At 36.8% G+C, this 26,849-nt stretch overlaps 2 protein-coding genes across 13 annotated transcripts in view; one reads left to right on the top strand and one right to left on the bottom strand.

Annotated features, from left to right (window-relative positions):
* OSGEPL1 (O-sialoglycoprotein endopeptidase like 1) overlaps window positions 1-18,352 on the top strand; it is a 30,846-nt gene extending 12,494 nt beyond the window's left edge. For 3 of the 5 annotated variants that reach the window (XM_049106528.1, XM_049106529.1, XM_049106530.1), the window contains 2 exons: window positions 944-1,049; window positions 16,994-18,352. In XM_049106528.1, coding sequence (XP_048962485.1) covers window positions 944-1,022 — 79 coding nt within the window. In that variant the 3' untranslated portion in view covers window positions 1,023-1,049; window positions 16,994-18,352. Of the gene's footprint in view, window positions 1-943; window positions 5,571-16,993 lie in introns of those variants that run through there. The other 2 variants (XM_035710805.2, XM_049106527.1) reach the window with 2 other exon arrangements.
* ANKAR (ankyrin and armadillo repeat containing) overlaps window positions 4,961-26,849 on the bottom strand; it is a 51,823-nt gene continuing 29,934 nt past the window's right edge. The window contains exons 13-26 of one of the 8 annotated variants that reach the window (XR_007408802.1): window positions 26,655-26,823; window positions 23,045-23,286; window positions 22,511-22,664; window positions 22,267-22,428; window positions 19,775-19,881; window positions 17,357-17,479; window positions 13,476-13,634; window positions 12,701-12,818; window positions 10,204-10,313; window positions 8,592-8,788; window positions 8,341-8,455; window positions 6,548-6,594; window positions 6,077-6,208; window positions 5,094-5,230 (exon numbers count right to left, since the gene is read on the bottom strand). Coding sequence is in view for 2 of the 8 variants with exons in the window: in XM_025442157.3 (XP_025297942.1) it covers window positions 4,983-5,230; window positions 6,548-6,594; window positions 8,592-8,788; window positions 10,204-10,313; window positions 12,701-12,818; window positions 13,476-13,634; window positions 17,357-17,479; window positions 19,775-19,881; window positions 22,267-22,428; window positions 22,511-22,664; window positions 23,045-23,286; window positions 26,655-26,823 (1,836 nt within the window). In the remaining 6 variants the exon portion in view is untranslated. Of the gene's footprint in view, window positions 5,231-6,076; window positions 6,209-6,547; window positions 6,595-8,340; window positions 8,456-8,591; window positions 8,789-10,203; window positions 10,314-12,700; window positions 12,819-13,475; window positions 13,635-17,356; window positions 17,480-19,774; window positions 19,882-22,266; window positions 22,429-22,510; window positions 22,665-23,044; window positions 23,287-26,654; window positions 26,824-26,849 lie in introns of all 8 variants that reach the window. The other 7 variants (XR_007408801.1, XR_007408806.1, XR_007408803.1 and 4 more) reach the window with 7 other exon arrangements.

Below are 26,849 nucleotides of genomic sequence, written 5' to 3'. Positions count from 1 at the left end.
GTGTCGCCTTCTTGTGACCGTGTTGAGGCTGAAAGACCAGGGGTTTTTCCAGATTAGGGTCCAGTTGAAGCCTTAATATTGGACAGTGTTGTAAAACAGAAATCTAAGGCCAAAGTTATTTACCGAGGAAGAGCTGAGAAAGAGAGTAGGATCTCAGACCTCTCTTGCCAGGAGTGACAGAGGAAGGTAGAAAGGAAGCAAGCCAGATTTTGAAACCTCAGAGAAGAATCCATAAAAACCAGGGGAATTTCTAAAGTAGAAATAGATGCAGATTTGACATTAGCTGCATGGTAAATTGTTTTTACCCTTTCAGCTTCGTAAGAGAATTATAAGGCATTTTGTCATTTTTCTATTTCATTTTAAGTTTTTATTCATAGTATGAGAACAGTAAAACTATTTCAAAAACTTCTAATTCTCAAACTCTTGAGTTGTATACATTAGAGATGTATAGCTGTTTACATGTCAATTATACCTCAAAGTATTTTTTAAAATTCCTGAAATTTAAATAAAAGAAAACAAAAAAATACAATAAAAAATAAAATAATAAAAAATAAAAATTCTAGGGCAGCCCAGGTGGCTCAGTGGTTTAACACCACCTTCAGCCCAGGATGTGATTCCTGGAAACCCAGGATCCAGTCCCATGTCAGGCTCCCTGCATGGAGCCTGCTTCTCCTTTTGCCTGTGTCTCTACCTCTCTCTCTGTGTGTCTCATGAATAAACAAAAATCTTAAAAAAAAAAATTCCTGAAATTTAGATTTCTTGTTAATGGAACTGGCCTTCTGTTCACCTATTATTCCTGCTGTATTTGTGTTCAAGAACCATCATCATATATTATACATTAGACACATACAGTGTCAGAATTCTAAGCAAATAATCTACAGAACTAGCAACAGATCAGGAAGCAAGTATTTGAAATAATGAGATTTATCTGGTTATAATGCAGATGTCCTCTTGGAGTAGATATATCAGAAGAAGTTGGAGAAGCCGCCATAAAAGTACCACGGTTAAAAATGGAGATTTGATTTTTGCTCTTCAAAAAATCTCTTAAGGTAGTATTTCAACATTAAGTTGTGATTTTTTGTGTATGAAATTTTGGAAGGTACATAATACTAATTGTTTATCAAGACTTTTGTTTTTTTATGTTTGATATTTAACCTCTTCTGAAAGACTGTTAATAATGTCATAGTCTTATAAGGGAGTGTAATTTTTTTATTATCAAAATTAAAGTAAAACATCTTGTGGGGAAAAGAATGTACTGATATTGGCAAGTAGAAAGAAAACCTTGGAAGATATACAATGATTCTGCTAAATCTTGGCCCCATATTAAACAGGCTTAGACTTTTTTTCTCTTTTCCTCATATTAGGATTATAAAAGCTATTTTTTTTAGATTATATTCTATGTATCTTATTTTAAGTTAATTGAAGTACAGTTGACATACAATATTATATTACGGTGTGCAACTTTATGACTCACATTTATATGTATTATGACACTATGATTAAGTATAGTCTCACCATCTGTACCATGCAAAGTTACCACAGTGCTATTGACTCTATTCCCTCGACTGTACTTTTCATCCCTTGATTTATAACGGGAAGTTTGTACTTCGTAACCCCCTTCTCTTATTTCACCTGCTCACCCCAGTCCCCTCCCCACCTGGCAAACTGATGGTTATCAGTAGAAGCTATTTTTTGAAACAGCCTGACTTTTCTAATGAGAAAACAATTTTAGAAAAGTAGCCAAGTCAAAGTCATGTCAAATCAGAGAATTCTAAATGAAGACAAAAGGTGACTCTCTAACAAAATGCAAGTTATTAATTATAAAAATATGTTATTAGGTGTCTTCCCTGGAGCAGTTGGGATGTCTGTCTATACATTTCTTAAAATGCATCTGAGATTTTAAGAAATATGATTGACCACATATATTTATAGCCATTATTTTAGAAATTGTATTTAATGAAAATATATGAGATGTAAAGGTTTTTGGTTTTGTTTATTGATAATTCCCTTTGAATCTGAAACTTTATACCAGGTAATCACTTTTTTTCTGTCTAAAGTAACTGAATGTACTGTCTTTTTTTTTTTTTTTTAAGAATTGTGATCCTAGAGTATTGCTTTATAATTATCCATTTGGAAATAGAAAATATTCATATGAGGGAACATATAGAAACAGACAATATTTGTAAAACTTTGTATTCTTTGCTGTTGAGGTATAGCTATGATAGAATTGGTTTATAAATATTATTTAGAAGAAACTATTTGTGAATTCACACTTTTCATTTTTATTTGTGTTCTGTATCATGTGAACGTGAATTCACAGAGAAGTAATTTAAGTATTTCCTGTGACTCTCACAATTAGAGTGCATTCAAAGTATGGAAGGAAATTGACCAAAATTTCTTCCCACTATCACAATATTATACAATGATATCTCAATTTTTTTTAACAATTATAAGTATCAAAAAATTTTAAGTATCAAAATTGCTCCAGGTACCACAAGCACACATGTCAAAATTGAGTTCATGTTATAAGTAAGAGAAACTACAGGTAAATGAACAATTTGAGAAAGCATCCCACATCTGTTGTGGGCCTTCAGTACTGGCCATAAGAAATAAGGGAAGGGAAAGAAGAGAGAAATAGGGAAGGGATAAGGAAGGGAGAAATACTGACCTCTATGTGGGCAAGCATATGTCGTAGACTTAGCTAATAGTACAGGTAGAAGGCAGACAATTTGCTGAAATCCTCTTATCCTGAGGCCTTTCTCATACATAATTTTTTTTTTAAGATTTATTTATTTATTCGGGGGAGGGGGGCAGAGACACAGGCAGAGGGAGAAGCAGACTCCATGCAGGAAGCCCAACATGGGACTCTATCCTGGGTCTCCAGGATTCTGCCCTGGGCTGCAGGCGGCACTAAACCTACATACATAATTTTTACATAATTTTTAAAATGAAAAAATACATAATTTTTATGTACATAATTTTTAAAAAGAAAAAATGTAGGGTAATAAAAATAATCTTTACTGGAGGAGCTGTACTTCAGGAAAAATACTTTAAGTTTTCGGAGTGGTAGGATGGCCTTGGTAGGCCAAGAAATGCAGGAAGTATCTCATATTATTGAATACAAAGAATCCCTAATACTCAACCCTGAACATATTCATAAAATATGTTCTTTAGTCCACCAGAAGGCCAGTGTCAAAGCTCAGTTTGTTGTTTGGAGGGTTTTGTTTTACATCTACAGAGGCTTAATATTAATAGTTCCATTAATATGAATACTTATCCTTAACAGTGCTGAATAAATGACTCAGTTTCTTACCATTTGCATTATGTATCCCTTAGATAGAAATAGAATAAGCTATTCCCCCCACCCATAATTCCTATATTAGCACATCCACCAGAATTAGAATTAAATTTTAAGATTAGAGAGGTCTCTTCCTGCCCAGTGGCTAAAAGCATAGGTCTCAGACTCTGTATTGAAAGCCCTAAGTTCCTGTAGCTGCCATCATCACTATCATTATTGTTTGTGTTAAGGCACATTAGGGAAAATAACTGCTAGGTAATATATATGTTTTCAGTGCAGCCCAGGTGGACTGTAAGGAGACACTTGAGCAAGTAGACAGAGGAAAATGAGGGCTTTAAAGGATACAGTGAAGCAGCTTGATTTTGTATCAAATCTACCTGCCTGGGACTCCTAGGTGGCTTCAGCATTGGCTCAGGGCATGATCCCAGGATTCCAGGGTCGAATCCCACGTCGGGCTCCTGGCATGGAGCCTGCTTCTCCCTCTGCCTGTGTCTCTGCCTCTCTCTCTCTCTGTGTCTCTCATGAATAAAAAAGATTTTACTTATTCATGGGAGACACAGAGAGAGAGAGGTAGAGACACAGGGAGAGGGAGAAGCAGGCTCCATGAAGGGAACCCAATGTGGGACTCGATTCCGGGACTCCAGGATCACACCCTGGGCCAAAGGCAGGCGCTGAACCGCTGAGCCACCCAGGGATCCCCTAAATCTTTAAAAAAAATCTACCTGCTGTAAAATAGAAGCAGATGTACATCAAAACTTGTACTTACTGGAAACGGTCCTCTTTGGGCAAAGACATCACATGATTCTAAGCCACAGAGCATTATACTTTCCAGTTGTAAACCAAAAATACTTCAAGTATGGAGAATGGTCAATACTGGTGGCCACGGTTTTAGCCATACTTTTATACTTGGTGGGAAGTGATTTCAGACTTTTTTTTTAAAGTCCTAAAAGTATACATTTCTACGTTTTGCGTTTTAAAGCCTCATGCATTTGTAGTATTTATCATTAAATATCTCAGGGTATTACAATGAGTGTTAACATGTGGGCTATTTTGAATCAGGCCTCTTTAGCCCAGCATACCAATTTAACATGTTTCTAACACTTGATATAGATACACTACTTATGCACTTGTATCAGTTGCTATATTTTAATAGTTTTAAGTGCAAGAAAATTGTATTTAGTTTTTGAAACTATAACTCTGACCTAAAGTTAAACTTCAGTAAACAGGCTAGAGAAAATCTATTAAGTATCAAAATCAAGGGGCACCTGGGTGGCTCAGTGGTTTAGCGTCTGCCTTCGGCCCAGGATGTGACCCCAGGGTCCCCGGATTGAGTCCCACATCGGGCTCCCTGCAGGGAGCCTGCTTCTCCCTCTGCCTATGTTTCTGTCTCTCTGTGTCTCTCATGAATAAATAAAATATTTTTTTAAAGTATCAATATCAACTTCCATTTAAACTGCTTATATTCAGCTATGTTATATATATTTTTGCTACAACTAGATTAAAATCAAAAGTAAAAAATTTGGGGGTACCAGCTGGCTGAGTCAGTAGAGAGCATGTGACTCTTGATCTTGGGGTTGTGAGTTCAAGCCCCACATTGAATGTAGAGATTACTAAAACATAAACTATTAAATAATTTAAAAGGATTACTCAGGAGTTCCTTCATACTTTCATATTAATGCTTTAATTAGCCTTCTGCAGGTTCTGAATTAGCTTTTTGTACATGTTTCCCAAGTTGGTTCAAAAACACTATTCTTGGTCTTGATACTTCTGTGATGTCTGATGGAATTGCAGAAGAAAAGGAAAAAATATTGTGAGAAACAGTGGTCTTTTTTGTTGTTTTGAAGAGTCCCGTGAAGTTAGTTATAGGAGGTATTAAAGTCAAAGAATCTCTTGGTTGAATTTTAGGTATTAATTTTCTTTGGTGCTCTTTCCCTGCAAATTAGACAGTCACAATTAAATATCTCTTTCTTAAGCCCAAGAGTCCCAGATTTAGACTCATTGCTTTTGGTTCTATATAATTCTATTTTCTTAAATCATTAAAACATACTAAGAGAATGGATCCATAACTTCCAGACTTTAAAGACGTCAGAGTGCAAAATTTGTGGGGGCCAATATATGGTTGCCAACTTTTTAGTGTGCCAAGTTGGGACTAATAAAAGAACAAATGCCAACGTCATTTTGTAAAAGAAGGGATATCTTAACACCCAAAAGAAAGTGTAAAAGTACTATCTCAAAATGTCACATTTTATATTAAATGAAACTTTATCAGAAACTTGCTATATTGTCCTTATTTTTTCTTTTGTTATCATAAACCTGTGAAGACATTATCAGACCATTAATGGTACACAGATTGCTATTTAAAAATCAATGTTAAAAAAACAAAACAAGAAAACAATATTTAAGTGAAGAAATAAACGACTGACTTTATTCCTTTGTGTAAATTACTTACACTAAAGAAGCTATACAAAACATATTCTTCAAAGAAAAAAAAAAAAACATATTCTTCTACTCATGATATTCATATATTTAACCTCCCACAAACCTAGCTTTCCTCAGACACTCCCTGAATAAGTGACGTTCTCTCTTTTATTCTCTCCCTTTCCACTTGTGACTTACAAACAAATCTTGGCTTTTGAATCCTTTCTATCCTTGCTTTTAATTATCGGATAATATACAAAAAAAAAAAAAAAAACAGACTGATATTGGCCCTACACTAAGCACACATGAATAAACACTAAGCATATAAATGAAGTCAAAAAGTAATGTTTTCCCTATTACCTGTCTAATAGGAAACGGTGAGTAACTCCGTAAGGTCTGTACTCCGATCCTGCAAGTCTAAATCGCTCAGCCAACATCTACCAAGTATATATAAAACTAGCGTATCACTGGGGAAAAGTGTGCTGCTTTACCCTAAGAATTTAAAGACAAGTTGTATGTGAAACAAAATAATAGCAAGATCATAATTTAGGCCATACTTGTTTCAATAATGACCTATTTGTATGCATGGCTTATGAGAACAAGTGAGGACTGGGTTTCTGCCAAGTGATCTAGTAGGGAAGGCCTTCAAAGAAATGATTACCATGGTTTTGTAAATGGGAAGATATTTTAAATACACAAAATGACAGAAGCAGAATTTATGGGTAAACTTTTTAGGGGATAACCTCTACATTTTGAATTTTTAGAAGTGGAACACAGAACTAAGGTTTCAGGGCTAGGAGTTACCTCAGAGACTAAAGAAAAGTCAATTACCTTTTTTAAAGACAGGAGTTACGGATGGTCCCCCATTTCTCTCTAGACTAAAAGGAAAACATGTTGATCACAAAGACTTTAGTTTCAAAGCAGTGGTTTACCAATAAAGTGTTTCAAGCCAACGAGTAACAAGAGTGTATGTAACTAAAGTGTATAAAATAAAATTTAAGTCTGGCTTAAAGTTAATATATTAAAGATGGTATCACAAATGTGTAGCTGGTTAATTTGATGAGGAACATTGGCTGTTTCCCACTTTAATGAATCTTAGGCTTCAAACTGTCCATGTGCTAATTTCATGGCCACAGGGTAACGTGAAAGTTAGCATTTAGGCTGAGGGCTTTCATACAGGGTCAGTTAACACCAGTAAAATTATGTCTCTCTCCATAGTCCAAAATTCGCATATCCAGAGACTTTTCTAATCTGCTGTTCTTGGGGCTGGTTGGGGGATGGGAATAGAGAAGTGGTATTTACACCCAAAAAATGCTTTCATGATTCCAGCCACAATCACTGTAATTGCCAGTAGTGGTATCAAGGAATATTTTGTGGAAGGGTATTGTTACCCATCCCAGAGTTTCCAAACTAAATCATCTTTAGCACATTTCCCATAGTTTCACTTAATCAAACTCCTTCACTGAATGGTCATGGAAAATAAAGGGAATAGTCCATGTAAATACTCTAAGAAGAGTTCATGACTCTATTGGTTATGAGAGTAATTATTAGTTACCAGTTCACCACCCCTGTTAACCATGCTTAGAAGTTCACCGATCACTGGTCACTCTTTCCAATCCCAAAAGTTGAGTGTTCACAATTCCAGGGGGTGCCATTCACCCTCAGTCGCTGTGGATTTGTATAGTTATTACACCTATTTTCCAGCAGATGACAGTAAAGTATCCTGAAAAAGGGTCATCTTTCTCTAATTCCTGAAAAGCTGCCATATGGGCTAGTCTGGGAGCAACTATATAAGATTATACTTTTCATTATTTATCCTACTTTTTTGGGTTTTGGGTTTTTTTAAGATTTTATTTATTTATTCATGAGAGACAGGGGGAGAAGCAGGCTCCCTGCAGGGAGCCCAACGTGGGATCCCAGGACCCCAGGGTCACACCCTGGGCTGGAAGCAGGTGGTCAACCACTGAGCCACCCAAGCATGCCATAAATTAATTTTTTGAACTAATATCTTTAACACTGCCAGTTACAGGAATTTAATTTAGATTTCCCTGTCTTTTACATAAAATTAGATCGTTTTGGGTTCTCAGTTTTTCCAAGAATTAAAATGAAGGTGGACTCATTTTTCTTTATAGTGAAAATTGGTTTACAGAACCATGATGCAGTATTGGGTCCTGTTCTATTATTGGAGTGTAAATATTGCATCATCCACTAGTTGTGTTTCCTACACAAATCGTGGCAGTTACAGAGAAGACTTGTAGTTCAGCTGTATTGACTAAAGACAGAACATAACGCCCATCCTAGAGAGTCTCCTCTCCGTTCAGAACCTTTGGCTCTGATGAGACCCCAACACTGACGCCAGATCCTGGATGAGGAAGTAAGTGCCTGTCAGGTTCTGTCGTAACTCTGGCCGCAGGTCTGATTTGGCCCCGTTTCTACCCCGGGAGTCTGGCCTAGCTTTGAATCAAGTTCAGAGGTCTTCAGAACCTCCCGAGTTTTCTTGATGCCAAGGTCATGGCGGTTTTCCTGGTTGGCTTGGGCCTCTCAAGTATGTCCCAGAAATGGGTTCCTGGGTCAGACCTGGCGGCAAGCGGAATCCCAGAAAGCTGTTTTGAAAGGTGAATCACCTTGGCCAAACAGGATCCGCAAGCCCTGGTTGTACGCCTGCTGCACACGCGGTGCCGTTGCCGGTCAGAACTCACACTGGCTCTGGCAGTGGGCACTCAGGATGGATTCTCCCTCCTGGGGGGGGGGCGAGGCCTGCGTTCACTCCTCCCAGGAATAGCTCCCCTCCCTCCTTCCATCCTCCCTCAACTCCCTCCCTCACAAGTCCCCTGTGGCGATTCCCCTCCCGCAGCCCCAGCTGGACGCCCGATACCTTAAGGAGGGAAGTCCCACTTGCTGCTGCCACTGAAACTCCCTTAGGAAGGCCGGGTTAACGCTCGCGTCCCTGCTGATGTTCCTTGTGAGGCGGAGGAACTGACCGGGCCGCCTGCGGCACTCCTTGAGGAGGAGGCGGAAAGCGGCTGCGTTGTAAGTTAAGTAGCCCAGGGCGCAGGAGCAGGCCGCGCGGACCTACAGGAGAGACCGTCCCGCTGAGCTGTGTTCTGAGCCTCCAAGAGGCCTTCTCCCAAGGTTCGAGTGTGGCCCAGGGTGGCCACGGAGGGAGCCGGGCCGCAGCCCCTCATTTCCACAGTTGTTCCCAGTCCCGGCTGCATTTTGGAATCACCAGCAGTTAAAAGAGAAAAGAGGAAGAAAACGGAAAAAAAAAAAAAGTCCACCAACTGAATCAGACTTCCTTGGGGGTAGAAGCTGGGCATTCGTGTTGTTTTTAAGTGTCGCAGGTGGTTCCCAGGTGCAGTCAGGGAGAAGCACCGAGCCTGACCTAGGACAGTGGGCCTCAGGCTTGACTGGGCATGGGATCCCCCTGCTGGTCACAGAAGTTACTCGGTGCCTGGGTTCCCCTCCCCGGGAACTCTGATTTAATTATTTTGGGGTGCAGCCTGGACACTGGATTTTTCAGAACTGCTCAGTTGATTGTAATAGGAAACCAGGTAAAAGACTATAGGATAAAAATAAGTTAAAAATAAGACGCTCAGGAAAACAATTCAGTTTTCTACTGGCAAAAATAAGGAAACCAGCCTGAGTATCAGCTACAGGACCCCGGAAAAAGTAGATGTCTCCTTTTTTTGAAGGGAATACCCGCTGCCTGTAACCCCGAGGTAATGAGGTTGTTCATATGAGCTCGGGTGTATTCCTGAGCCGCTCCTGTGAAACCTGTTAGTGGCGGCCTAGGAAACGCCATCGAATGAACGTAAGCCAGGCCCAGGCGGGTACCGGAGGGTCGGTCCGCTGGTCTCCACGCTAGCCTGTGACTGCTGAATGTGCCCATCTGTCTCCATCCTTGAACAGTGGTTCTCCGTGTGTGGCCCCTGTGCTAGCAGCTTCAGCTTCTAGAACTTGTTAGAAATGCACATTTTAGGGTCTATGTCAGGTGTACTCAGTCAGAAACACTGCGAGTGGAGCCCAAGCAATCCATGGTGCAACCAGGCCTCCAGGTGATTCCTGTGGGCCCTGCAGTTGGAGGAACACTGCCTCGCCTCCGAGGGAGTGGGGGGCACCAGTCAGAGGCAGACCACTCCTGGAGCAGCCTAGCCTCCTCCATACGCCACATAAGGAAAGCTGTCCAGTGGGTTCCACTTTCATGCATTCCGAATAATCATAGAAATGACTTATAAATATTCTAATTACAAATTTCTATATCATCAATGTACTTACTTGTATATTGAATCTTAAGTATTGAAGTTAAATGGGCACATTCTGTGGGAATGAGAATTACGGATGGCAGATGTAGTACTAGAAACATCATCTAATTTTGAGTTAGTAACGAACTAGTATATGACATAGCTAACCTGTAGAGAAATTAGCCCCTTAAAGGGAGGCAATTACATTTTTAAGATATTTAATTATAGAATTACTTTTGTTTTTACCTCTTCTTTCCCTGAGTACAAATGATAGCAAAGCCGTTGGATTGTCCCTAATGTGGTAAATGCTTCTGGAATACCAGCTCTGGAATGAGCCAGGCTGGCTATCAAATTCCCTATAAATTAAACAAGAAAAAAACATTTGTTATGTGATTGGTTCAAACTGACATCGTGTACTTTTGTTCATTTACACATATTATTAAAAGGGGTCCAGTCACAAGACTCTCTTAATGAAGAAGAGCCAAGAAAAAGCACGTATATAATATTAAATGTAGAATTCTTTCCCCAAAATTTTGATTTGGTTTTCTGTTATAAAGAGTAAAATATAATTAGCTTTATTTAACAGTAGGAAATTTTAAAAATCAGCTTTTCTTCCCCATGGCTTCAGAATATATTTTGTTTTGAGGTTTAGTGGATTCTTTTTAATAACTATGAACATAATGATTGTACTACTGTAAAAAAATTAGTATGTCCTTTTTGTAGTTCAGATTGCTTTGTGTTAAGAGCTTAATGATATTTTACGCCAAGCAATGTATTACTTAAATTTAAAATCATTGAAATTTTTGCCACATGTTTGTGGATTGAAAATAATAATAAAGTAATAAAGTAATTCAGTAATTAAAAGTGCAACTACCAACTTAAAACTATTTCATTTGGATATGTGTTTTATTTTTAGAGCTTTCATGTGATATTCTTTCACAATATTGTTGCTGTGTTGGAATAAGTGCATCACATTTTTAAAATATAAGTGTATCCACTCATATAAATGTGGATGGATAATTCACTAAGATATTTATCAGGGTTTTGTTCTTGTATTTTTTGCATATTTTTTTCTGGCCTTCTTTACATACCAAGGCCTTTGTATTTATTGTTTCAGGATGGGGAAGGATGGGTTGCATGGCTTAACGTAAAAAATATATGAAAATAATCTTTTTTTCAGGCATATATTTTCTAAAGCCTATGTTTATAGAAGGCATTATTTTAGGTGAAAGGGAGAAAGGTGTCTTTAAAGATGAGTAGGAAATGGGAAACAAATGGAGGCAAGCAGAGAATCTGGGATTGAGAAGGAGATAGTAGGAACAGGAGCCATGTGGGGAGACTGGTTATGTGGTGCACTTGACACTTGGCAACAGAAATCCTAGTCCTTGCAAAACTTCTGTGCCTTTGGAGCCTCTTTTGGGAACCTAGTCGACTTAGACCTTGAGCACACCACTTATTTTACATTATATCTGAGGCCCGAATATTGTGCTTTGCTTAAGATACCCGACATGTACTTGACTCTGGAGATGCATCAGACTATGGTGGTGGAGTGCAGAGAAAGCCCAGTCATTTCTGAGATTCAGTTCCTACCAACCTGAGAAAATTAATATTTGAAAGCTAGTATAAAATAGTATTTTTGCGGGGATCCCTGGGTGGCTCAGCAGTTTAGCACCTGCCTTTGGCCCAGGGTGCAATCCTGGAGTCTCGGGATCGAGTCCCACATTGGGCTCCCTGCATGGAGCCTGCTTCTCCCTCCTCCTGTGTCTCTGCCTCTCTCTCTCTCTCTCTCTCTCTCTCTCTCTCTCTCTCTCTCTCTCTTTCTCTCTCTCTCTCATAAATAAATCTTTAAAAAAATTTTTTTAAAAAGATAGTATTTTTGCACACAAGAGTTTGTGGAGTAAAATTTAAACCCACTACAATTGTTTTTCAGAGTCACAGAATTACTATGACTTGAATTAAGAATGCTATTTAGATAAAAATATACTTAATAATTTGCTTGAAACATATTTCTTTCCTAGCTAGTTTCCATCAGAAAGTTTTCATTTGCATGAATTTTTCCTTCCATGCCAAGCAAAAATATTCTGTGGCAACAAGTATAATTTCCTTTCCTTCAGTTACTCATTTCAGTTAAAAAATAAAGACCTTATTTACTTTTTTGGTAGTAGTCACTCCATATGGTTGTCATTCTGATACTGTTTCATGTTGTGTTAGAGCGATATTATCAAGTCAATTAATTTATTATTCATCTGGAAAATTAGCTCTGGAGTAGATAGAGTTACGCAAGTAGCATTCAATGTGCCAAGAACTCTACTGGACTGTTTTGCTTTGCTTTATTGCCTAGCAATATAAGGAACTCTTCAATGTTAAGCAAAATATGAAGTTGATCAAAAGAAAACCAGACAGAGGTATATAGCAGTATAAGTCTGCATTACTATTATAAATCAGTGTGTAAATTTTGTTGTTAGTAGCTCATAGTTGAATTCTCATTTTATATTCTTAAGAAAATAATTAGGGGGTTGAAAAAGTAACTAGGAAATCAAAAAGTCCATGTTCAGCGTTACCCTGCTTCTATTTGCAGTGCAGAGTAGATTCCCATTGTTCCATGTAGACTTACACCAATTCATTCTTCAAACCATGTGACATATTACCAGGTTTATTATTATTGTTCAGATTACAAAAGTATTTTTGAAAATAGCTTTATGCAGATGTCGTTTTATGTAGCTATCTTCTAGTTATTTCTTACCTGTCAGGACAATAGTAGTGGAATGAACTGAATACAGACTAGCAACTAAAATAGTAACACCTCTCGCAGACAACGTAATATGGTCCACATCTATAATGACTTTAGCTAAGATGATAATCTGAAAACAAAAAAGAAGCATAGAATCATCGAACATTTTTCACTCTGCTTCTCTAATTACGCTTTTATGGTTTTTTTGGTACTTCTCTGGAAGCCAAGGGGAGTAATTTAATATGATCTATTAGAAGAAAAGCAAGTGGCAAGGGTTTGAATTAGAGTAGTCGTCACACTCTGATCACTGTGGTGAACATGGCAGGCCACTGTATTGCATCCTTGAAGTATGGGCTCACAGAACATACTTCTCTGAAAGGTCATAGGATAGAAAAATAAGCACCCAGATACATCCAGTTGTCATAGGTTGAAGGATCAGTGTGATCTGCAGTTAGAAAACTTGTCTTGGGTTCTATCTACCGTTTCTCTGCCCATAATATGGGGATGACGACAGTGATACTATCTGCTCATCAACCTCTCAGGTTTGTTAGGAGCATTAGACAAAGTACAGAGGCAAAAAGTGCCATGTAACTTCTAAAATTGTATATAAGTGAAGATACCCTCATAAATAATGGCATTTTTATGAAGTAGAAAGGGCTGGTGCGAAAAACACTGTGAATTTTATAAATTGGTAAATGCTTTTCCAGATCAATTTTTTTCTGATTTTTTCCATTTTGACTAAAATGACATATTTATTGATTTGAGGTTTTAACTTCCAATTTTATACCTGAAATGCTGCCATTGCCTTCTCTGTTTCAATTGTTGATTCAAGAAAAGGTTCAAAAATTGATATGGTCATTACTCCACTTTCCAATATCAAGTATTGTTGAAGGCGATTATTGAAGGCAAAAAGGGTTAATGCGTAGCCTGCCCTTAAACAAATATCCTAGAAATAGGAGAAACATGCATTATCTTTAACTTAGTTCATTTATTATGTTACTCAAAGTAATAGATTTCAAATTGTTGCCCGTCTAAATATATTTCATTCTTATCTCTGGGAGTAAAATATGACACTATTGGGGAAAACAGGTAATAAAGCTAACCCAGAATGTTATTGAACATATAAAATAGAGAAGTGGGCTGTGGTAGGCTAATGAGTATGCAAATAAATAAATAGTAACAAGAAATACCATAATTTCATTAACCCTCGATATTTTTATTTTAATATACTTTTCTTTTTTTTAAGATTTATTTCTTTATTTATTCATGAGACACAGAGAGAGAGGCAGAGACACAGGCAGAGGGAGAAGCAGGCTCCATGCAGGGAGCCTGACGTGGGACTTGATCCCGGGACTCCAGGATCAGGCCCTGGACTGAAGGCAGGCACTCAACTGCTGAGCCACCCAGGGATCCCCGTATTTTTATTTTCAATCAACATTTCAAAGTAGATTTGATAAATCAGAACTTCCCTTGTATAGCATGCTATATATTACATTTTAGGCATTGTGGGATGATCTCTATCATCTCTTAAAATAAGTTCACTTGTAAAAATCCATACTATATCCTAAGGGGAAATAAAAAGAAAGATGATTTAAAAATCACGTTTTAATATTCTTGGACTTGGTAAACAGAGCAAAAACCCATTCTTCCTTAGAATCAGTTCACTTGCCAAAGATGAACAAATATGGTAGATCTTCCAGAAAGACCGAAAAGAATTTTGTCACTAAATCTTATTTTTACTATTTTGTTTGAACAGTATCATACAGCAAGAACCATTAATTTAATGAGTTTTCTCCTGCCCTGTTAATCATTATATAAAAGCTCTACATGTACATACTAAAATATTTACCAATAAAATTATATGATGCCTGAGATTTGCTTCAAAAGTAACATACGACAAGGGGCTCCTGGGTGGCTCAGTCGGTTGGGCATCTGACTCTTGATTTTGGCTCAGGTCATGATCTCAGTGTTATGAGAGCCCTGCAGGGACTCTGTGCTCAACAGGGAGTCTGCTTAAGAATTCTCTCCCTCTGCCTCCTTCCCCTCTTTGTGCATGTGCACACTTGCTCCCATTCTCTCTCTGTCTCTTGCTCTCCCGACCCCTGTCTCTCACTCTAATAAATAAATAAATCTTAAAAAAATAATTTAGGAAGAATGAGTGGGTATATAGATGAAATAAGACCAACTGTGAGTTGACCCAGTGCTGAAGCTGGGTCATAGGAATATTTAAGTTCATTGTGCTACTCTTTTATTCTATATTTGTTTGAAATGTTCCATAATAAAAATTATGTACACACAAAGTAGTCACCTGGCCATAAAGTAAGAAGTAAAGTATTAGGAATATGCAAAGAAATAGGGTCCAGTAAGTGAAGCAGGTGGGAACAGGCTGGGAAGAAAAGGAGCATGATTAAGAGTAGAAGAAAAAGGAGAAGGATGTCCCTGAGGAATAGGGTAATGAGAATAAAATGAATGAATGAACAGAAAAGAAAGGGGGCTTAGAGAGTTAGTCAGACACAAATTCAGGCTCTTTGCCCTCTACTCCCCATATTATTACAGCAGCACATCTCCATTTTTTCATATACTATAGTAGAGTACAATTCTATATTTAAGAAAATAATACAGTGAGTTCATTTCTCTCCTTATGGTCCTCTTTTCTTCCTCCTAAGTCCCCCAGAACAGAACTGACAGAGATAGTTGGCAATTTTCTTCCCTGATGGCTAAATGCACTGCATGCAACAAAAGGTATCAAATTTCTCTGGGGTTAGTACTATTCAAAGTGTGGCCCATGGACCAGTGATAGTCCACAAAATGGTTGACAACAGGATTGCAGAAACTGGGAGTTAGCATTCAAAAGCAACAGCTCTTCTTATAGTTAAATACCAACTAATAAATATACAAAGAAGAAGATGTCTGTAGCAGCCTTATTAACAGTAGCAAAATTGTGGAAAGAGCCCAAATGTCCATCAACTAATGAGTGGATAAAGAAGATATGGTCTATAATCACAATAGAATATTACTCAGCCATAAAAAGAATGAAATCTTGCCATTTGCAATGACGTGGACAGAGCCAGAGTGTTTTATGCCAAGTGAAATACGTCAGAGAAAGATAGACACCATATGATTTCATTCATATGTGGAATTTAAGAAACAAACAAACAGGGGTGGGGCAAGAAGAAAACCAAAAGGCAGACTCTTAAATATGGAGAACAAACTGATGGTTACCAGAAGGCAGTGCGTAGGTGGAGGATTCGGTGGGTGTGGGGATTGAGGAAGGCACTTGTGATGAGCTCTGGTGTTGTGTGAAAGTGTTGAATCATTAAATTGTACACCTGAAACTAATACTACATTGTATGAACTAACTGGAATTTAAATAAAAACTTGATTTAAAAAAAAAAAAGACAACTTTTTTAAATTGCCATTAGGCCAATACCACATAATCATTGTTGCATATACGGATACTAAAATGGTGAGCAAAAGTACATGCAAACAGGGTATTTGCATAGTCTCAAAGTATCTCATCTTGAGAAACTTGTTAACTGAGAAAGGGAAATACAGTGACTTTGCAGTGGAGAAATATGGCAGGCACTACTTTAACCAAGAACCCAGGGTTAGCACTGCCAGTTATAAGATGTAACAGCAGCATGTACCTGTACCTCCTGAAATGACGCACTGGGCAGGTGAGTGGAGAAGACCACAGCATTTCTGTGGTGTTCTTGCCAAAACACACCACCTCAATTTAATCATGAGAAAACATGAGATAATTTAAATTGAGGGACATTCTACAAAGTAACTGGCATGGACTCATCAAAAATGTCAAAATCATGGAAGACATAAAGTCATGGAAGACAAAGGACGGTGTCTCAGAGATTGAAGGAGACTAAAGGGACATGACAACTAGCCGTAATAGGAGGTCTTGGATCGGATTCTGAAAGAGGAAAAGGACATTGGTAAGAAATTGGCGAAGTTTAGATAAAATCTGCAGATGAGTTAATGGTTATGGTATCAATGTTAATTTCCCTGCTGATATCCAGGAATGGTGGATAAAGGATATGCTAGAAACACTCCATATGGGTGACTGGGTGACGGGAACTGAGAGGAGCACTGGGTGTTGTGCTATATATTGGCAAATTGAACTCCAATTTAAAAAAAAAATAAATAAATAAAAATAAATAAATAAATAAATAAATAAATAAATAAATAAATAAATAAGAAACACTCCATAATATTTTTGCAAATTTTGGAAAATCTAAAATTATTTCAAAAGTTAAAGTTTTTGTTTGTTTTTAATTATCTTCCATATAACAGATTGCTGGGGAAAAAGCTTTCCTTCACCATAAATAGTTTGAAAAGCACCACTCTAGAATACTGGGTAAGAAGTGGATGACTGAGACTGGAAAACTCATAAAATTAGGAAAAAGTTTCAACACCTCCAAGACAGAAGAGACTTATTGGTTCTTCAAGCATTGAAATTGCTACATTTTCAAGAAATATGACAACTATGGAAAATATGGAACAGTAGTATTTCATCATTACAAACTAATGACCTACCAAAAAGATTTTACATCTTATGTAATATATTTAAACATTGCTGTTAAAAAGACTTGTAATTTGATGATGTGGTCTAAGAACCTTCCTCCATGAGCTCTTAACATTTTATGAAGATATTACCTTATCTTGTGAGTGAAGAAGATAGAGGACATCAGCATATTTAAATCCTTCGTTTTCTTGTAATTCATTCTGTAACAGATCATTCCTTAGGACAATGCATGCCAAGGAAAATGCCACTTCAACCTAATTAATTGATTTCAGAAATTAATTTTCTTTTCATTCATGGTTTATCAAATGACATATTTCATTATATAAACATTTAAATAGGATATACTAATCCAAAGATACTATATAGTTCACTGATTACAATTCTCTAATATTTAGAGAGTGGCATTTATAATGTCTGGAGGAATGTCCCTTATAAGTTTTAAAAGCTGGGAAAATATCCTTCCTCCATGTGCCAGCACAACCACGCAGCTCCATTGGGAGGCCTGGGGGGAAGCAACCAGAGCCAGCTGGAAATGTGAGGAGGTATTCTCTTAAGTGCATAGTTGTATCCCTTCCACATCTTAAAAAAAAAAAAAAAATGTTTTTAATTTCTGGCATGGGATAGGCTGTTTTGAACTGCTTGTTAGCCACTGACCGTTGAGTCATAAGACTTCAATGGAATGCCTACGAATTAAGCAAAGCACTGGGTAGTAGGCCTGAGAAATAGTTTTCCTCCTCTATTTCTGGGGTCATCTGATGCACACTCTGAAGCCTTTTAGGAGGATGTAAATGGACCTCATTTATTGTTGGAACTCAACAGATAAGTTCTTTAAGTATTACACATTTCTATGAAAAATATAATGAATTTGAAAAGCATGATTATCATTGCAAAAATATTTGTTTACTATAGAATCATACTTGAAAAAAAGTATTGGGGATCCCTGGGTGGTGCAGCAGTTTAGCGCCTGCCTTTGGCCCCCGGCGCGATCCTGGAGACCCAGAATCGAATCCCACGTCAGGCTCCTGGTGCATGGAGCCTGCTTCTCCCTCTGCCTATGTCTCCGCCTCTGTGTGTGTGTGTGTGTGTGTGTGACTATCATAAATAAATAAAAATTAAAAAAGAAAAAAGTATTGATGTTCTGTTTTTAAGAAGTTGAAGAACTCTTGTAAATATATATTGAGGGGCCCCTGGGTGGCTCAGCGGTTTGGTGCCTGCCTTTGGCCCAGGGGTCCTGGGATCGAGTTCCGCATCGGGTTCCCTGCATGGAGCCTGCTTCTCCCTCTGCCTGTGTCTCTGCCTCTCTCTCTGTCTCTCATGAATAAATAAATAAAATCTTAAAAAAAAGAAAATATATACTGAAATATGGGTGGACGCAATTGAAGTAAACAGTTTTGCCATGAAATTGCATGTTTTAAAATAAAAATATTTTTAAATGGCATTTTCCATAGTCTTATGAAATTTATTTGTACTTTGAAAGTCAGTTTTTACATACAATTCAAGCCAAAAAATTGCTAGCATTATGGTCCTTCTTTTTGTTTCCCTAATCAACTCCTATAATAGAATAATCTCTTTCATAGCCAGAAAAGCTACATGACATCTTTTCTGATAACACATTCCTTAAAAGAAATAATGATGTATTTACTTATATATTTCTGTTTTCTCATTTCCAACAAAACTCATAGCAAATTTTGAAGAGAAAATGTATATTTTGTTATAATTTCCTGCCTGGCTAACTCTAGATGTCCTAAACTTCCAAAGCTTTGGTAGAGGATTTGAATAGATGTGAATGTCATTCAAATTCAAATTCAAACTGTCAAGGCAGTTTACTAAAAGTAAATAGAATAGTGAATGACTCAAACAACTCATAAAATATTCATATTGAAAAAACTATTGTTGCTGGCCAACGTAGGCTGCTTGGGAGAAGGTAAAGCTGTTTTGATAGTGCAATACTGATAGGAATCACTTATACTTGAGAAATTTTGCTACATAAATCACACATCCTCATTATCCCCACCCAGATTTAGCAACCAATATCTGAGGAAGTAGGGAAGAAATTCTGTGAATAATCAAATATCTGAGGAATAAAATTTATTAGACGAGTAAACCACAAGACTTAATTATTTGAAAATTTAATATTTTAATAAAATTGACTTTATCTTTACTATTTTTATAGCAACTTTTTAATTTAAAACTTCTAGGATACTGTTTAAAATGTTAAATTTTTGGGGATCCCTGGGTGGCTCAGCAGTTTGGCGCCTGCCTTTGGCCCGGGGCGCGATCCTGGAGTCCCGGGATCCAGTTGTGCGTCAGGCTCCTGGCACGGAGCCTGCTTCTCCCTCTGCCTGTGTCTCTGCCTCTCTCTCTCTCTCTCTCTCTGTCTATCATGAATAAATAAATAAATAAATCTTTAAAATAAATAAATAAATAAAATGTTAAATTTTATTATACTTGTGAATTCACATAAAGATACAAATTATTCTCAGAAAGTCACATTTCTGTTCATTTTTACTATATCAGAAAAAAGAAAACCTTTAAAGACTTTTATATACCCTGATGTTAGGAGAAGGGTGATTTCTCAGTAGTTGAAGAAGTACTGGGAAGGCATTTTCTTGTACAACGAATTGTTGACTGATAGGATTACTTGTATGGGCGACACCTATAAGAATATACACATCAGTAAGATAATATTTCTTTCCATCTTAGAAATGGTAAAGTCAAACACAGCTTGATATGTTGGGTTGGTTAAGTGTTCTAGCATAATATGGTTAATAAATTACAAATGGAAATGCTATATCAACACTATTTTACCTGAACTAATTTTTTAAAGGCAAAATGAATAAACATTGAAAAATTACTATTAGGAGTGTGGATGGTTTTCTAATAGTCACAAAACCAAGAAGTAAGAAATGTTAGTCTATCAAAGAACAGTGATATAATAGCTATCATTTATTAAAGATTTATTATTTGCAAGATACTTATGCTTATAGTTACTATTGTATTACATAAAATTTTTTTTAAAAAATATAGTTTAAAAAAAAATATATAGTTTAACCAGGTGATTACCTGGTTAAAATGTGTAGATTCCTTAAATATACATACTAAAAAGATAATCTTACTATCTCCCTTTATAACAGAATAGCTTTAAGTTGTAGGCCTAATCTCAGTATAAAAACTTGTCATCTTTGTCTAGTGGATGTACAAATAATTCTAATTCTCTTATTTTGCCAACAAAAATCACAACACGTACACAGCAGGTTTATATACTTAAATATAAATACAAGTTCGGACCTGTCTTCTGAACAATAAAGAGAAGGCACTTATTATCATCTGGGGAAGTTTGAAGGAACTGGAGGAAATAGAAGTAGCAAAGAACCTGTTTGTTTCCTTGTCGCCTACCTACTCCCTCCTCCCCCCTCACTGGCCACCCAGGGGTGTGCACAGACATTGATTACATGAATATTTTTGATTCAGCTGACAGGTTTTGAATGCCTAATTCATCAGGAACTGAAGTAGGAAGTAGAGGTAAAAAGAGGAATTAGAGGATGCCTGGGAGGCTCAGTCAAGTGTCTGACTCTTGATCTCAGGTCAGGTGTTGATCTCAGGGTCGTGAGTTCAAGCCCTGCATTGGGCTCCAAACTAGGTGTGGAGCCTACTTTAAAAGAAAAAAAAAAAGTGGAAAAGAGGAATTAGAGTCTCTGTCCTCAAGGAGTCTATATTCTATAGGGGAAACAACTATTTAAATACATGATTTCAGCACAAGCAATAAGTGCTTTAACAGGGGTATAGAAAAATACGTTGAAGCAAAGAAAAGAGATTGCTAACTTCAGAGCAGGTGGAAAAGGAATAAGCAGGGAGATTTACAAGGGTGAAGGTGCTGGAGATGGGTCCCCCCAAATGAATATTTTAATGATAATGATTAGGAAAATGATGATGGTACTACAATAAGAATACCCTCAAATCTTTGACTGAATCTTCATGTGTTAATAATAGGATGAAACTCCATTAAGTTTGGAAAAGAACCACCACAAGCAGTAGGCTGAACAATTCTCAGAGCTCGCACAGGGCTAGGAATGGCTTGTGTTCTGTAACCAGAGTTCAGATACCTCATAATTCAAGGCGCTATACAAAGAATCAAGTCCTCGGAAGGATATCATCTTAATAGTGGAGGTAAGTTAGTTTCAGAGAAAACCCTGCTCTAGACTTGTCCTAATAAAGCTTGAAAACTAGCTGCAAAAGGAGTTAACTGATCCCAAGTAGGATAACTGCATGCCACAACAGAGCATACCTCCCTTTAAAGGAAAACAATAAAATCCAGTGTTGATGCGTTTATAACTCACAATGTCCAGCATTCAGTCAAAACTTATTATGCACAATTTTAAATACAAAATACCTAAGATGAAATATATACAAGAATTGTATACTGGAAACTAGGAGTCATTGCTGAGAGATATTGAAGAAGACCTAAACAAGTCGAGAAATACACTGTGTTTATGGATCGGAAGATTTACTATTATTGAGATGTCTGTTCTTCACAAATTTATTTATAGATTTCATGTAATTCTAATATAAATAATAGAAGATTTTTTTCAGAAATTGACAGATTAATTTTTTAAATTATATGGAAATACAAAGGAACAACTAGACCTACTGGCCACTTTATAAAAGGAAAGAATCGTTATGGAAAAAGACTGGAATTGAAAAATGTGCCCCAGCATTAGAAACTCTATATAAAACATATAGTTCTTGAGATTCGAAAGAAGAAATATTTTTCTCTTAAACTTAAAAAAATAAGATTCCTTTAACTCAAAATAATCAAGGCTCACTGTCCTCATTATTCTTTTTAACCAGAGATGAAGGGCAAAACTGATTTTTAAAAATTCATAATTACGCCACTTTTACTCATTAAGGTCTTAGAGAAATAAAAAAAAAGGTAAGTCTTTTATAGATTAAATATGATTTACAGCTTTATCTTTTATCTTATTTACAGAGAGGAAGGGAAGTATCTTACCGATATTTTAAGAATCGAAAAAAATTTACAAACCAATACAGATGGACCCCACTGCTCTGATGACACTCAGAAGTGTGCCTTCGGCTATTTTACTAATCCTCAGTAAGCGAATCAACGGTGCAATTCCGTTCCCTTCACATATTTGATTTTGATGCATCCTGCTATCCTTACTTAGGGCTATGACTGCTTCACCTCCTGGTAAAGAAAAACAAGAAGTAGGTCCGATGCTTCAATGTGCTGCTCTACACTGCAAATCGGCGCATAGAACTTGACTTACCAACATACTGCATTTTAGCAGATGGTGACAAAAGCATGCTTATTATGAAGTTGTATCCAATCTGTTCCGCCATATACTTTTGTTGTTTCAGGGTTTGTCCTGCCAAGGCCCAAAGGGCTACAGCTCCTTGTTCCTTAACATCTATTTGAAATGCCTATAAAAAAAATTCATTCTTTCAATAAGCATTGACTAAACACGGTAGGAATGTCTTATAAAAAGTTTATTCTAGGGGCCCCTGGGTGGCCCAGTTGTTTAAGCGTCCGACTCTTGGTTTTGGCTCAGATCATGATCTCTCGGCTGTGAGATCAAGCCCATGTTGAGCTCCACACTCAGCATGGAATCTGCTTGAGATTCTTTTCCCCTCTCTCTCCCTCCCCCCACATGCACGAGCTCTCTTTCTTAAATAAATACATAAATAAAATCTTTTTTAAAAGTTTTATTCTAAAATTGGTTTTAGTTACCTTTTCACTTTACCTAAGTTCAATATTGAATACTTTGTCTAAGAAAAATGTCAAATTATCATAAAATTCCTACCTTGAGAAGTTTTAAAAGATATTTACTTAATGATTCCTCCAGAAATGCCCTCTGTATAGATGGGTTATAACTTGCCAGTGATTCCACAGCCATTGCACCCTTCACTTGGACACTAAGTTGTTTCCCTTTAAAAAGAGCCACCAGTGGAGGGATGGCTCCTTCCGCCGCCATAGCATCCTGAACACTCCTATTGTCACGTGCAACCTCAGCAATTGTAGCAGAAGATACAGCTTTCAACACATCTTCAAATGAATTCAAGAAACAGTTAAATAAATCTTTTAAAAATATAAAATTGCAACTTGTCATTAGATTCCCATATTATAAAGTCAAACTTACAGACAGTATAAAAAATTTAGAAAGTAAAGAAAAATAGAAATAAAACTGTCCAGATTCTCACCACCCAAACATAAATACTTCATTTAATCTCATTCACTTTTTAAAGAAAAAGATACATTTAAGTAATGTTGTAAACATATTTAATACAGTTGCACTATATGTACACTATCTTGAATTTTAATTTACCAGTAAAACATTTTCCCATTTTTATGAACATCAGTGTCTCCTAAATATTCCATTTAATGAGTGTATTACATTTCCTTATCCATTCATTTAAAAAAAAATACACATCATTTCCAACTTTTCACGATTTTAAACAATGTTTAGGAGAAATCCTGGCACATAAGCTATTTTTCCTTCCTGTTTTTGCCCTTAATATAGAGTCCCAGGAATTACTGGAATAATTTAATGCATCACAGCAAATTACTTTTCAAAAATGATAATGCATCTTATCCTTCCATCAGAGTATGAGTTTCAATGTTGCTGTATCTTTTTAAGAATCGATATTAAGAATAAATACATAAATTCAGCTAATTTGATAAGCAAAATATCATCTCATTTTATTTCATATTTTTTATTACTGCTGAATCTAAATAGTTTCATACATCTTATTAACCAGTTGTATTTGTTCTCTTTAAAACTTACAGAAAATTTGCAAGAATAAGTTAGAGAATTCCCTCAGGATTTAGCAACAATTTGTATACTTCCATTATTTTTTTAGCATTTTCTTTTTTTTTTTTTAAGATTTTATTTATTTATCCATGAGAGACACAGAAAGAGAGGCAGAGACACAGGCAGAGGGAGAAGCAGGCTCCCTGTGGGGAGCCTGATGTGGGACTCGATCCCGGGACCCCAGGGTCATGACCTGAGCCAAAGGCAGACGCTCACTACTGAGCCTGCCCAGGTGCCCCCTATCTAAAACTCTTGTGAACAGAATTCCAAAGTTTTCAGATTTTAGAAGGTAGTGATTGCATATACTAAATATGACCGAAGATCCCAGGGAGTGTGGAAAAAACACATCTGCACTGAAATGTGTGAATAATCATTCTAAGAAGGATGAAGTGCTCTGTAAGCTTTCCTCAGATAGTTTGCATTTGAAAAGCATTTTGTATACTTTCTGTTACATATTTCAGTTTCCATGGTGGGGTCATACAGACCTTTGTTAACAACACAGAGCAGGACAATTGTGTGCAGTAAAAAAGATGAAATCTGGGAATTAGAATATGAATGCAGGCACAAACATGAGTGCTAGAGTGTGAAATAAGCAGCTAAAGATTTAAAGATGGGTGAGGCAAAGGCTTAAGACAAACCAAACTCAACAGAGGTTGAGGAACTCCTAGAGATGGGGGTCAAGACTAAGGAGATGTTAATAAATCCATAGTCTCAAGAAACTGCATGTGATTTTTGCTTTGGGGCCATTTTACCTTAATCCATGAAATCTTAGAGTGGTTGACAATGGTTAAGACAATATTGGACTTAATAAAATTCCTTTGTGATCCCCTACAGCTCAACCAGCTAACAGCCAAGAGAATTATTTGTTATAGCACTAGAATTATAAACGAAGCATTTATAAATTATAAATGAAGAGAATAAAATAATTAACTTTTTTTCAAAATTATTTTCCTTGGAATGAGGAGATAATATAGATTATAGTATAGGATAAGTGACTTTCATTTAGATATGGCTAGAGCCCACAAAGAAACAATTTCAACGATTTATTTCTATAGCTTTCTTTCATGAATTTATGTCCTCCTTATTTGTTCAAATTGCCTCCATAATTTGTGCTTTGTTCTAGCATCTAGGGTTGGGAGGACAAAAAAAAAAAAAGGATAGGGAAAAACTAGTCCCTGTCTTTACATTTTTTGCTGGGGTGGGGGGGGTGGACAAAGGGAAATGGAGAACCTTAAGCTGGCTCCACACCCAGCATGGAACTGGACACAGGGCTCATTTTACAACCCCAAGATTATGACCTGAACTGAAATCAAGAGTTGGACATTTAACCAACTGAGCCACCCAGGCGCCCCACCCCCCCATCTTTAAATTTTAATCAAGGAGATAAAACACAAATGATACAATAAAGAACAATTATAAAAAAGTAAAAATTCTATGGCTAAAATAAGCATAAAAGCTGGCTCTCTCTAATGCTATTTTAATGAAGTATAGTTGACCTACAGTTTATATTAGTTTCAGCTGAGTAGCAGCGCATAGTGACTGGATGATTCTGTGCATTATCTCTAATGCTATTCTTAAAAATTATAAAGGAGGGGCACCTGTGTGGCTCAGTGGGCTAAGTGTCTGACTCTTGATCTCAGCTCAGGTCTTGATCTCAGGGTCCTGAATCCAGACCCTGTGCTGGGCTACACCTGGGCATGGGGCCTACCTACCATCACCACCAAAAAAGATAAAGTAGAGCACAGTTACTGATAGAGGGCCGATTAGAGCAGATGACCTTAGGGATTTGTAATAAAGGGAAAGGACTTTCAAATGACTTCCCTATACAAGAGAGGTTCTTAGAAGATGATAATTACTTAACTTTGAAGCTCTAAAGTAAAAGAAAGCTTTCTGCAACAACTCCCTTTTCCATAACCCTGTCTTACATGTTAACCAACACATTTTTCCTATATTTATTCCTAGAGAACTAGGACAGAAAGATGAAAAGCAGGAGGAAGAAAAATAGGAAAGCTTCTCCACAATTTTTTTATCCCCTCAAATTTGGGGAAAACCATGGATTTGAAACTCCCCTTTTATGTGTATGCTCACTGAAATGAGAGAATTCTTAGAGAACCTAAGAGACCATTTGCTGTGCCTTCAAGAGCTACCCCATAGCTTGTGCTGTTCTTAGTGCTGATGCGTACCTCAGGTGTGGTAATTGGCCTAACGACCTAGAATCTGATATCCAATATCTAACAGCAAATCTGAAGTTTTTGCTGTAACTTATAAAATGTTCCTAATGATCAATATATGTGTTATTCACACAAGGAGTTATCTTTTCGAGTCCCTGGGCACATTACATTATTTTCATGATTTATGCCAGTTTTTCCATTTATTAAAAAATCTAATTAAATTTTTTTTAGACTATGGCTTTGAGAGTCAATTCCTTTTATAAACCTGGCATTTGAACTTGAGTGTTCCAGATACTTCGTGTATATTATATATGTCTAGTTCCATTCTAAGATAAATCCAGGACATGTATTCAGGTAGGACAAGTCTAACCTGTATTTGCTTCACTTGATATACTTGCTCACTTAGAAATAATACAGAAATTGAGGCTCACCTGAATCAGAACTCAGAAATGTGATAAGATATTGGATGCCTTTATGGTCTCTCACTGCTCTTTGATTTTGTTCATTTCCCATACATAATACCCGTATACAGTTCATTACATTTATTAGCACATTTTCTATGTTTAACTTCAAAAGACTTATCAGAGTTGGGATTCCATTCTAAAAATAAAGAAACAAAAAATTCA

The sequence above is a fragment of the Canis lupus genome, chromosome 37 (genome assembly GCF_003254725.2).
Source record: "Canis lupus dingo isolate Sandy chromosome 37, ASM325472v2, whole genome shotgun sequence".
Taxonomy (NCBI): Eukaryota; Metazoa; Chordata; class Mammalia; order Carnivora; family Canidae; genus Canis; species Canis lupus.
The sequence above is the reverse complement of the archived record's forward strand: the minus strand, read 5'-3'. Positions and strand labels throughout refer to the sequence as shown.